The 12,500-nt window shown below is 35.5% G+C and overlaps 1 protein-coding gene across 1 annotated transcript; it reads left to right on the top strand.

Annotated features, from left to right (window-relative positions):
- The first annotated feature begins 11,114 nt into the window (after window positions 1–11,114).
- Window positions 11,115–12,200, top strand: LOC150033215 (uncharacterized). The gene is made up of 2 exons (XM_090306325.1): window positions 11,115–11,511; window positions 12,151–12,200. Exons 1-2 carry the CDS (start codon window positions 11,115–11,117, stop codon window positions 12,198–12,200), a joined length of 447 nt encoding a protein of 148 aa, XP_090162451.1.
- The last annotated feature ends 300 nt before the right edge of the window (window positions 12,201–12,500 follow it).

Here is a 12,500-nt window from a genome sequence, read left to right as displayed (position 1 = left end):
AAATTCATTATATCACATATAATTAATTCCCTCAATTAATTTAAACTATTCAAATTAATCCAAAAATTTATTCTCATTAATTTCCTTTAAGCTATAGAGGAGACCTCATGGACCTGTAGCTTGAATCTCCAACTGTACTTGAATTATTAACTAAACACCTTTAATTAAATTATTCACCATCCGTTAACTGACGGGCAGTCCACTAAATACCAACTGTTGCACTCTTCGCACTACAAATATATTTTTGTGTCCATTAGATATAACCAATCAACATTACAATGACCCTTCACAAATTGCTCATAAGTATAGCTGGACCAAAATTACCATTTTGCCCCTATACTTACATCTAACTCCTTAAGTACCACTGATCCCTCTAATGAACAATAAATCATAGTCCAACTATGACCAAAACTCTCTCAGGTCAGGAGAGGGTGTGGCGCCACATTGTTCAAGCCCAGAATCTACCATTAAGAAACTAATTTATCTACTTACCCTGACATTGGGGAAGAAGTGAATTCCTTCTTGTGTAGCTGTATTCCTAGCTTTCCAATCATACAAATCCCCAAGATGGTAGATTTGTTGAGTCGGCGATCTGGCCATTCTCACCAATACAAATCAAAGGATCGCCTTCATAGGCAGGAGTTTACAACTCACTCAGGATTCAAGTCATGTTACCTATGGTCATCCTGGTGATATTTAAGTCTCTATTATGAACGACATTATATAATAAGACTAGTCATTTCGTGGTCTGGTCTTATACAAACTCATTTGTATAGAATATCCCCCCTCACATTTCTCCACATGAATGATTAGAATCAGATCATTTATGGCACTTTACAACAATTGTAACATCTACAAACTGGGTCATAATCATAATGTCACCAGGATAAGGTATCCAACCTTATCCATCTACTATAGACCATTTAGGTTATCACTTAAACATAATCCATCTGTATGTCTCTACATACATGTTTAAGCTACAAGATAACCTAGGATGTTAGTTTATTGGTTTGTGGATTAATGCACTAAATGTCAAATAAAACATCACATATTTTATTAGATAAATAAGATGTTTGTATAATACAATTACAAACTATAAGACCCTACAAGATTTTGGGCACCAACCCCAACACAACTATGACCGAACCCCTCTTGAGCCAGGAGAGGGTGTGACACCACATTTTTCAAGCCCTGGAATTAGCTCTTAAGGGAACAATTTCTTTACTTACTCTAACTATAAAGAAGGAGTGAATTTCTTCTTGTGTAGTTGCATTCCCATCTCCCCAATTAGACAAATCCCAAAAATGGTAGGCATATTGAGTCAGCGATATAGGCCATTCTCACCTATGTAGATCAAAGGACCGTCTTTAAAGGCAAGAGTTGACAACTTACCTAGGATTCAGGTCAAGTCACCTATGGTCATCCTGGTGAAATGTAATTGTGTTCTATCAACGGTGTTATACAGAGAGACTTTTCATTTCATGGCCTGGTCTTATACAAACTCTTTGGACAAAACACTCCTGCTCACATATCTCCACATGCATAATCAAGATTAGATCATTTGTAGCACTTTACAACAATTGTAACAACTGCAAAGTGGGCATACTCATAATGTCACCAAAATAAGATCCCCAACGTTATCCATCTACTACATACCATTTAGGTTATCACTTAAACATGATTCACATGTATGTCTCCACATACATGTTTAAGTTACAAAAGATTATCTTAGATCTTAGTTTATTGGTTTTTTTGGTTAATGCAATTAAATATCAAATAAAATACCTTTAATATAAAGATGGTCTCCTCAAGATAATCATTCAAAAAAGAAGTCTTAACGTCCATTGCAAAATCTCAGACTCATAATATGCGGCAATGAATAGGAGTATTTGGATAGACTTTATGACAACAGGTGAGAAAGTCTCCTCGTAGTCAACTTCCTCAATCTAGATATAACCCTTTGTCACTAGTCTAACCTTAAAGGTCTAAATCTTACCATCAACAACCCTTTTTGTCTTGTAGATCAATTTGCAACCTATAGGTTTTACCCCATTAGGTTGATCTACAAAACAAAACTGAATTGTAGTACATAGACTCCATTACGAGATCCATAACTTTGATCCATTCATCTCATCTTCCATTGGCTTTTTATAAGACAATGGATCCTCAACGTCGCCATCCGATATGACGGTTAGGATTTCTATTAAACCCATATAACGAATAGGTAGGTTCACAGCCCTCCCACTTCATTGAGGTTCCCTCAACAATTGAGGTGGATGTGACCGACTAGTTGAATAGACATCAACAACTTTTGTTGATGTACTAGGCTTTTCAATAATTCTTGTTGAAGGTTTAGTAGTTTTGTTGGAAACCTCGTTTAACACTATCTTATTGTGTGTCCCTGATGTGGTCCTCTTCTAAAAATGTTTCATTTGTTGACACAAACACTTTATTATCTTTAACATCATAGAAATAACCACCTCTCGTACCTTAGGGTAGCCTACAAATAGGCATAAGTTTGAACGAAGTTCCATTTTTAGCTTCAAGCACATATGTTGGGCAACCTCAAATACTGAAATGACATAAACTGTCTTTACGGTCATTCCATAATTCCAGAGGTGTTTCAGAAACACTCTTGGATGGAATAAAGTTCAAAATATAAGTTGCAATTTGTACTACATACGTACTGCATAACCCCAAAACAGATTAGTTAAATGAATGTAACTCATCATAGACTATACCATGTTCAACAAGGTTCGATTTCTTCTTTCTGATACACCATTCTGCTAAGGTGTACCAGGTGCAGAGAATTAGGATACAATTCCATGTTCTATCAAATAGTCTTGGAATTTTAAATCCAATACTCTTCATTTTGGTTAGTTCGAAGTATTTTAATTATTTTACCTAATGAATTTTCAACTTCAGCTTTGTACTCCTTGAACTTTTCAATAGATTTAAACTTATGTTGCATTAGGTAAACATACCCATATCATGAAAAATCATCTATAAAATAGATGAAATATTCAAATCTTTCTCTTGCCTTAACATTCGAAGGACCACAGTGGTCCAAATGTATAAGTTCTAAGGGCTCTTTAGCTCTATGACCTTTTTCAGTAAAAGGTCTTTTATTCATTTTTCCTTCAAGGCATGACTCACATACTGGTAAAGAATTTTCTTCTAACTCTCTTAGAAGTCTACTCATAACCAACCTCTCAATCTTATTGAGATTTATGTGTCCTAATCTTAGGTGTCAAAGTTGGGCATTTTTTTAGGAGAAACTTTTTTATCTTTTATTTTAAGTTATATGGTTCTAAATAACTTAGTATTAAGGAGATGTTTAGAAGCTAACAGACTTAGCACATAAAGATTACTTTCTAGGTTTGATAAACAAATATTTACTCCATTCTTATAAATAAACGTTTTATTCATAAGAAAATTTACAAAATATGAATGTTCAAGCAAAGCTGTAACAGAAATTAAGGTTCGTCTCATATCTGGAATCACATAAAAATTTTCTAAAGGAAAATTTTTCCAAAAAATTAATTGGAGTCCTCCCACTGTAACCGCTGAGACGACATGCGCAGTTCCAACCTGCATCCTCATCTCCCCCAGCCTCTAGCTGCCACCAGGAACTAATTCCCTGAAAAGAAGAACTAACATAATTAGTGGTGCCTTAATCTATTATCCAGGTAGAATCATCATTCTCCAATGATCAAGTTTCCAAAATGTGTAAATCATATTTATCTTATTCGAATTTCTTCTTTTCTACCAAATATTTGGGACAATTTTGTTTCCAATGTCCCTCTATATTGTAGTGGAAACCAATTCCCTTAGCAACTTTGGCCTTCATACCCTTTTGGGCAATAGCGGGGTTAGCATTACCCTGTCCTCCCTTATTCTTTTTCTAGTTTTTGGTGCCAGAAAAAGCAGGTGTAGACTTCATTCTAGAGGTCGAACCTCTATAGAACTTCATTCTTAATAATTAACATGCGGAAGCAATTAGGATCTTAAGCACTCTAATTTCATTAATTTTAAGAAACAAACATGCATGTTTATATTAGAAAATAAGATTTCAGAAAACAACCTTTGTAAAACCTCCAATTGACGCAATTTCTTCAAGGATTCTTATCACGGACAGCTCTTGGAAAACCACAAGACTCTCCCTTGCTATTCTTTGGCCTTCGAATGGATTGTAGATTCCAAATTGATGAAGAAATTTAAGGGAATTTTCATATTGGAAGGCTTATGGTGTGAAGAATATGAAGAGAACTTTTCTCTTCAAAATTCAAAGTTGCATGAAGAAGTTTCAGCAAATTACACTTCCATTTTTATAAAATAAGTTCATGCAATTAAATTACATAAAATGAAGACACCAAATCAAGTACTAAGTGAGTGGAATTGAGTGGAAAATGTGGGATAAACCCACTTTCGGTATTTTTCTTTTTTTTTTTTTTTAATTGAATTTTCTACCAAATTCAATTTAATTTGTCAAAAATGAATTTCACGTTTAAATAATAATGATTCAAAAATTAATATTAAATAAAATTCATTAGTTTTAAATAAAATTAATTCTAATAATTAATTTTAAATAATTAATTAACTAATTAAATTAATTTAATATCAAATATTAAATTAATGATCAATACCAATCTCGAACGTGAATCCTTATTTATGTATATAATATTCAAATCATATTTAAATATTCATAACTCTCCAATTTGTTTAATTCAATAATTAAACATTTAATTATATCATATATAATGAATAATTCCTTAAACTGAATTTGAACATTTCAAATTCCCTCATCACTTTGCTCTAAAGTTTAGTCCGTTTATGAGCTAGCAGGGGGACCTAATGAACTTACAGATCATGAGCTCCAACGATCCGAGATTGATTGGTTAAACTATTTTAATCAAATTAACCAACATTCGTTAACTATTAGGACACTCCACTAAAGCCTAGTAGCTGCACTCTCCTCACTGTAGATATATTTGTGTCCACTTGATTTAACCATGATCAGTAAGTCGATCTTTCATAGGTTGTTCATATTTACAGTTGGGTCAAAATTACCATTTTACCCTTATAATACATCTTGTTCATTAAGTCTTCACTGATCCACTAATGAACAATTGGTTTGTGGTCCAACTAGTAAACTCAGGATTAAAAGGTAATCCCGAATAAACAGGAGTTCATAGTTAGCTCAGGATTAAGATCGAGTTACCTTAGGTCATCAAATTGAAATAGTCACTTTTAACAGTAAACGGCGTTATAAAGAAAAGTGACTACTTTATGGTCTGGTCTAATGCAAAAATCTTCTGCATAGGATGTCCCCACTTGCATGTCTCTACATGAACGATTCAGGATCACATCGTTTTTATCAAATACATAGTAGGCCACATCCATAGTGTCTCTAGGATAAGCTACTTAGCCCTATCCTTATACATATAGACCGGTTTGGTTGTATACTCAAACTTGATCCACTTTTATGTCTTCACATATAGTTCAACTATTCATGCTATAGCTAGGGGTTCATTAGTTTATTGGATTTAGGCTTTTACAAGTGCAATTCATATATTCAATAACAACTTTATTGAATAAATCACAATAACATCTTTATTGCAAATAGAATATGTTTAATGTTTACAAACTGCGAGTTTTAGGACATACAACCTAACAAAATCCCACTTGGACTAAAACTATAATGGGATTACATATATGTATATACAATGTTTAGTGTGAGAGAATAAATATAATAAACTAGGGCATCACATACCCATGATTTCTCCCACTTGCCCTAAATTTATAAAAAAAAAAAAAAAAAAACCTATATTCCTAGTCCCACTAGGTGACTCTTAAACACTTTAGTCGAGAATGCCTTTGTAAACGAATCAACTAAATTGTCTTTTGAGGCTATCTGCGTGACAATCACGTCTCCTCGATGTACTACCTCCCTGATGAGATGGTATTTGCGCTCAATGTTCTTTCTGTGCTTATGGCTTCTAGGTTCCTTAGAATTTGTAACTACTCCACTATTATCATAATAAAGAGTGATAAACAGATGCATATTTGAAATCATTTCCAAATTTGTCAAGAACTTTCTAAGTCATACTGCCTCCTTTATTGTTTCACATGCAACCACGTACTCCACTTCCATGGTGGAGTAAGAAATACAACTTTTCTTTATACTTCTCCAAACTATAGCTCCTCCGTTTAGAGTGGACATTGATCTCGAAGTTGATTTCTTAGAATCTACATAGGTCTGAAAATCAGAGTCAGTGTATCTTATAAGGATCAGATCCTTATTGCCATACATAAGCATATATTCCCTCATTCTCCAAAGATACTTGAGGATATTTTTAACAGCGACCCAATGATCATATCTCGGATTGGACTCAAACCTGCTGATGATTCCTACTACATAGCATATGTCAGATCGTGTACACAACATGGCATACATCAGACTACCAATTGCCGAGGCATAGGGAATGCATTTCACATCCTCAACTTCTCGAGGTCTATTAGAAGGCTATTCCATAGGCAGATGAATTTCATGCCTAAAAGGTAGCAAACCCCTCTTGGAATTCATCAACTTTTATCTAGACAACATCTTGTCTATATAAGGTGCCTGAGATAAGGCTAACGTTTTGTTCTTGCGATTTCAAACGATTTGGATTCCAAAAATATACTGAGCTTCTCTCAAATATTTCATTTGGAATTGAGTGGCTAGCCATCCCTTAATGTTAGTCAGAAATCTTACAACATTCCCAATGAGTAAGATATCATCAACATACAATATTAAGAATGCTACAGTTTTGTTGACAATCTTCTTGTAAACACGAGGTTCATCAACGTTCTGTTTAAAGCCATAAGATTTGATCGCAGTATCAAATATTATATTCTAGTATCTAGACGCTTGTTTCAACCCAGAAATGGATCATTTTAGCTTGACAACCTTTTTGCTCTTGACCCTGTTCAATGAACCCCTCTAGTTGAGCTATATAGATACTCTCCTCAAGATGGCCATTCAGAAAGGTTATCTTGACATCCATTTACCAGATTTCATAATCATAAAAAGCGACTACGGACAAGAGTATCCTTATTGACTTTAGCATGGCAATAGAAGAAAAAGTTTCTTCATAGTCTACCCACTCTCTTTGGGTAAACCCTTTTGCCACAAGTCGAGCCTTAAAGGTCTGTATTTTACCAGCTTGATCTGGTTTCCTTTTGTAGATCCGTTTGCAGCTAATAGGTTTTACCTCATCTGGTTGATCTACAAGTTTCCAAACTGAATTGAAATACATAGATTCCATTATAGGTCCATGTCTTTGATCCAATAATCTCGGTCCACATCTTCCATTGACTATTTAATGGTCAATGGATCCTCTAAGCCATCATCAAATATGATGACCTGAGTTTCTATTAAACCCATGTAACCATTAGGCTATTGAAAAATCTTCCCACTACGTCGAGGCTCTTTCAATACTTGAGAAGGATGTGGCTGACCAAGTGTATCAGCTTCATCAACAACCCTTGTTAAAGGACTGGTTTGATCAACAATTCTTGTTGATCTATCTGTAGCTTCTTTCAAAATTTCATTCAATACTAGCTTACTGCAAGGTTGATAATTTCTGATATGGTCTTCTCCTAAGAATGTAGCATTTATCAATATAAACAATTTATCATCTCGAGGATCATAAAACATACCACCTTTCGTTTCCTTGGGGTAGCATATGAATAGGCATAATTTTGAACGACATTCCAATTTCTTCGGGTTTTGTACCAATATGTGTGTCGGACATCCTCAAATTCTAAAGTGACGTAAAATATCTTTACGCCCTCTCCATTATTAATATGGTGTTTCTGAAACACTTTTTAAAGGAACCATGTTCAAAATATATACCGTAGTCTATACTGCATATCCCAAAAACGAATTAGGCAACTGAGCATAGCTCATCATTGACCAAACCATGTCTAACAAGATTTAGTTTCTCCTTTCCAACACACCATTTTACTGGGTTGTATTTTGTGCTCTGAGTTGAGACTAGATTCCATATTCTATCAAATGGTCCTAGAATCTTAAGTCCATATACTCTCCACCTCGATTCGATCGAAATGTTCACCTCTATTCGATAGGAATGTTTTAATTGTTTTACCTAACAGGTTCTCAACCTCAACCTTATACTCCTTGAACATTTCAAGGGTTTCAGATTTGTGATGCATTAGGTAAATATAGTCATACCTTCAATAATCATCAATAAAACTGATAAAATATTCATACCCTCCTCGTGCTTTGACATTCATTGGACTACAGAGATTTAAATGTACGAGTCTTAAGGGTTCTTTGGCTCTAAGAACTTTTACATAAAAGATATTTTGGTCATCTTATACCCTTAAGAAAAGACTCACATGGAGGTAAAGAGTTGTCCTCTAACTGATTTAGGAGTCCACTTTTGACCAATCTCTCAATCCTATTGAGATTAATGTGTCCAAGTCTTAAATGCCAAATATAGGTATTACGAGAAACCTTTCACCTTTTATTTTGAGTTTCAGTTGTTTTAAACATCTCTATATTCAAAATAGCTTTTGCCTTAGTTGGTTTTAACACATGTAAGTTGTTTTCAAGTTTTGTAGAACCTATTTGAACACCTCTTGAACAAATGAAAGCTTCATTGATTTCAAAAGAAACACTGTACAACTGTTCTAACAAACAAGAGATAGAAATTAAGTTCCTTCTCATATTAGGTACATAGTATACATTTTAAAGTAAAATGTGTCTATCTCCAAAAAACAACTTTAGATCTCTCACTGCATTGGCTGAGACAACCTCTCTTGTTCCCACCTTGAAAGTCCTCTTGTCCTCTGTAATCTGTCTTTAAGGACTAGTTTCCTGAACAAAAGTGCAAATATGGTTAGCGATGCCCAAATCTAATATCCATGTCAAATGAGAATTCTCCACTAAACATGTTTAAACAACGAGTAAATCGTATTTACCTTGTTTTATTCTTTTAACTTCCTTTTCAGCAAGGTACTCGGGACAATTAGTGCCCATCTTGTTACAGTGATAACATTTACCTTTTACAACCTTTCCCTTGCCCTTCTTTGCAGGAGCTTTCTTTTCCCCTTTTTCTTTCTTCTTCTTCATCTTTATACCCTTATTTTTAAAAGTTGAAGGTCTAAACTTTGTTCTCAAGGAAGATCCTTTCTGGAATTTGTTAGGGGTAACAACTTTGTTTCCCCTTCCTGTCTCTTATTCTTCATAAGAAAGTGATAAGTCTGGAGCTCGTTCAGAAGAATAGTCAGATTATATTCTATTTTATTCATCATTGCATTCGTTCAAAACTGTAGGAAACTCTTTGGAAGAGATTCCATGATAAAATTGACCTGACTTTTCTCATCTATAATAGCCTCGTTTTGACTCCGCGATATTGAAGTGGACCATCATATCCAGAACATGTTCTCTAGTAGAGGTCCCTTCCTTCCAACGAGAGTTATAAATGTATTTGAGAGCATCATACACAATAGATGCGGACGGTTGTTCGAACATCGCTTGTCGTGAGTCCATGATTGCCTTTGTGGTGACCATGCTCTCATGCTTCTTAGTCAAGACATTAGATATGCTTGCTAAGATGTATGTTAGCTCTCAAAAAGAGCTAATTTTATAACCTTAACTTCCTATATTTGGGTAATTCTTGGAGCTAATTTTGTAGGAGAATTAACCCTATGGAGCTGATGCGTGGAAAAGACAAAGAATCGAGTCAAAAGAGCAGAAAAATTGGAGTCTAAACGCATTAAATCAAGTTGAGTTGAAAAAGGAAGATTTTGCCCTACGCCAGCATCACAACGCTCATCTCAAGCCTTAGTCCAACGCTCATTTAAAGCTAAAAGGTAGTAGCTTTAAGAATAGGGCAGCATCTTAACGCTGCCCAGAGCGTCGCGATGCTTCGAATTTGAGTCATCGTCACCATTGCAACGCCCCCTGACGCTGAAGCTTGATGCTGGAAGACAGAAGCACAACGTCACAATGCTCCTCTAGAGCGTCATGATGCTGCAAACATTTACGGGGTACAAAAGGCGTGTGCGGCGCAACTAAGCGTTGCAACCCTTGACCCTAGCGTCGTGACGTTGCGAGGATCATATAAATAGGACCCTCAGGGTCAACTTTGAAGGCAACCACTAGACATTCGAGAATAAGCCTGAATAAAGAGAAATTTGAGAGTTTTATTCAGTTTTTTAGTGATTGAGTCAATTTGTTGAGAAATTATTGGTATAATTAGCCTCGATTCTTACTATAATCTTGTGTATAGTTTTTTGTTCATTTTTTCATGTGGGTCCTAATATAATCTTTCCCAAATAAATCATGCAACAAGATATGGCTTTTCGACTTGTTGAATGTCTCAACAATTGAACCCTTTCTTAATGCTTTTCAGTTTTAACTGGGGCGTCGCTAAGAAGGAAAAGTTTTTAACTGAATTAGGGCTAATTTAGATTTTCATAAAAAATTGGCTAATTGGGCTATTAGAATTTCTAATAGGTCGAGGGGTTTACATGATTGGAAAAAAATAACTAGTACCTAAGGATAGAAAATAAAAAGCATACAAAGTAATCCCAAGACTTTCCCTCGATTTGACTCAAAACCTTTTTTTTTCTGCACTTGCTCTTATTTCTTTTTGTTTAATTTCCCTCATCAAAACCAAAACAATCAAATTTTCTCTTTCTCTTTTTTTTTTTTTTGGAATTCATAAATTGTCCTAAATTGATTCAATAGTCTCCCTGTGAATTTGACCCTGATCTTACCGCTTTGCTAAGTTTGTTGTATAAGCTTTAGATCGTTGAAAATAAAATGATTTTTTTGTTCAATTTTGGGGTTGAGTAACGATATCGATTCCCGAGTTCAAACAAAATTGGCACCATTACCGAGGAGACTTGGCAATCGACCTAGGAAAGTTTGTGAACTCCTTTTATATAAATAAAAAAAATATTTAGTTTGCCCTTTGGTTTATGACCCACTCCTCTGGGAGACCAGATTTTGTTTTCTTGCAGATATAGACCAAAAGGATAGAAGAATCCGAAGGAGACGTAGAGAAAAATTTCCAAAGAATGTTGAAAACACAACAATGGGAGAGAAAGATAATGAGAAGACCTTAAAGGAGCTGGCGAAGCCTGACATGGACCAAAAACCTTTGTGCATTGTATTTCCACCAACCATGGTGCCTTTCAAATTAAAACCAGGATTGATCAATATATTACCAACTTCCGGAGGGCTTGTAGGGGAGAACCCCCACAAACACATCAAAGACTTCCATATGGTCTATATAAGTATGAGACCCTATGGAGGCATAGAAGAGCAACTAATCCTAAGGGCATTTCCTTTTTCACTACAGGATGATGCCAAGGATTGGTTGTACTACTTGGCTCTTGGATCAATTACTACTTGGAATGAACTGGAAAAGAAATTTCTTGAAAAAATTTTCCCAGCCTTTAAGGCCCATTCCATAAGGAAAGACATTTATGGTATAAAATAGTTTGTGGGAGAATCTCTATCTCAACATTGAGAACATTATAAACGTTTATGTACTAGTTTTCCCCATCACCAAATTTCTTACCAATTACTAATTCAATATTTCTATAGTGGCTTGCTTACCCATGATAGGATCTCAATCGACTCAGCAGTTGGGGGTGCTCTTGCTGACAAAACCCCTAGGGAGGCCTAAGAATTGATATCTCACATGGCTGAGAATAACCAAAACTTTGGCACCAGGGCCACTGAATCTGATGTATTTGGTAATTTAGAAGTTAAATAATTAAAAACTCAAATTTCTAATTTAACTTCTCTTGTGACACAGTTGACCCAGGGAGGAGTAGCTCAAGTTAAGGCTTGTGGAGCCTGTGGAGTAGCTAGACATGCATCTGAAGCATGTCCTCAAGCTCAAGTAAATGCAGTTGGGAGATACCAAAGGAAGTACTACCCTCATGGCCCAGTTTACAACCCAGGCTAGCATGATCACCCTAACCTTAAGTGGGGAGGTCGAGCCCAAGAACAGGGGCATGACAGTTCAAACCGTTCCAATCAACCGTTGTCATCTTCCTCAGGTATGTCTTTAGAAGACAATGTTAAGTCTTTAGCTGATAATTCTCTTAAAATTTCAACAGGAACTCCAGCAGCTGCAGAAGGACTCACTCTAATTGTCTCAAGACAATAAGGCCTATGAACAAGAAACCAGAGCATGCATGGCTAATTTAGGGACTCAAGTTATACAACTAGCTGCTGCAATAAATCGAATTGAGAACAAAATTTTTGGAAAACTTCTTGCCCAACCAGACCACACTAATGTCAGTGCTATAAGACTAAGAAGTGGTAAGGAGCTTTGATCACCCAAGACCTCCTCTGACGATCCTCGGTAAGACAAATGAAGAAACTAAAAAGAATGATGGTGATTTTGAGACACAACCACCTAAGGTGAGTACCCTTCCTACACCTTCTCTTGAATCTTACATTCCTA

This window comes from Benincasa hispida, chromosome 10, assembly GCF_027475165.1.
Source record: "Benincasa hispida cultivar pf3 chromosome 10, pf3_genome.v1.1, whole genome shotgun sequence".
Lineage (NCBI taxonomy): Eukaryota > Viridiplantae > Streptophyta > Magnoliopsida > Cucurbitales > Cucurbitaceae > Benincasa > Benincasa hispida.
The sequence above is the reverse complement of the archived record's forward strand: the minus strand, read 5'-3'. Positions and strand labels throughout refer to the sequence as shown.

Excerpts from the sequence above, each read along its gene's own strand:
- LOC150033215 (XM_090306325.1), top strand. The coding sequence starts at position 11,115 with ATGGGAGAGAAAGATAATGAGAAGACCTTAAAGGAGCTGGCGAAGCCT. Across the intron at positions 11,512-12,150 it reads CATAAGGAAAGACATTTATG|GAACTCCAGCAGCTGCAGAA; the intron begins GTATAAAATAGT and ends AAATTTCAACAG.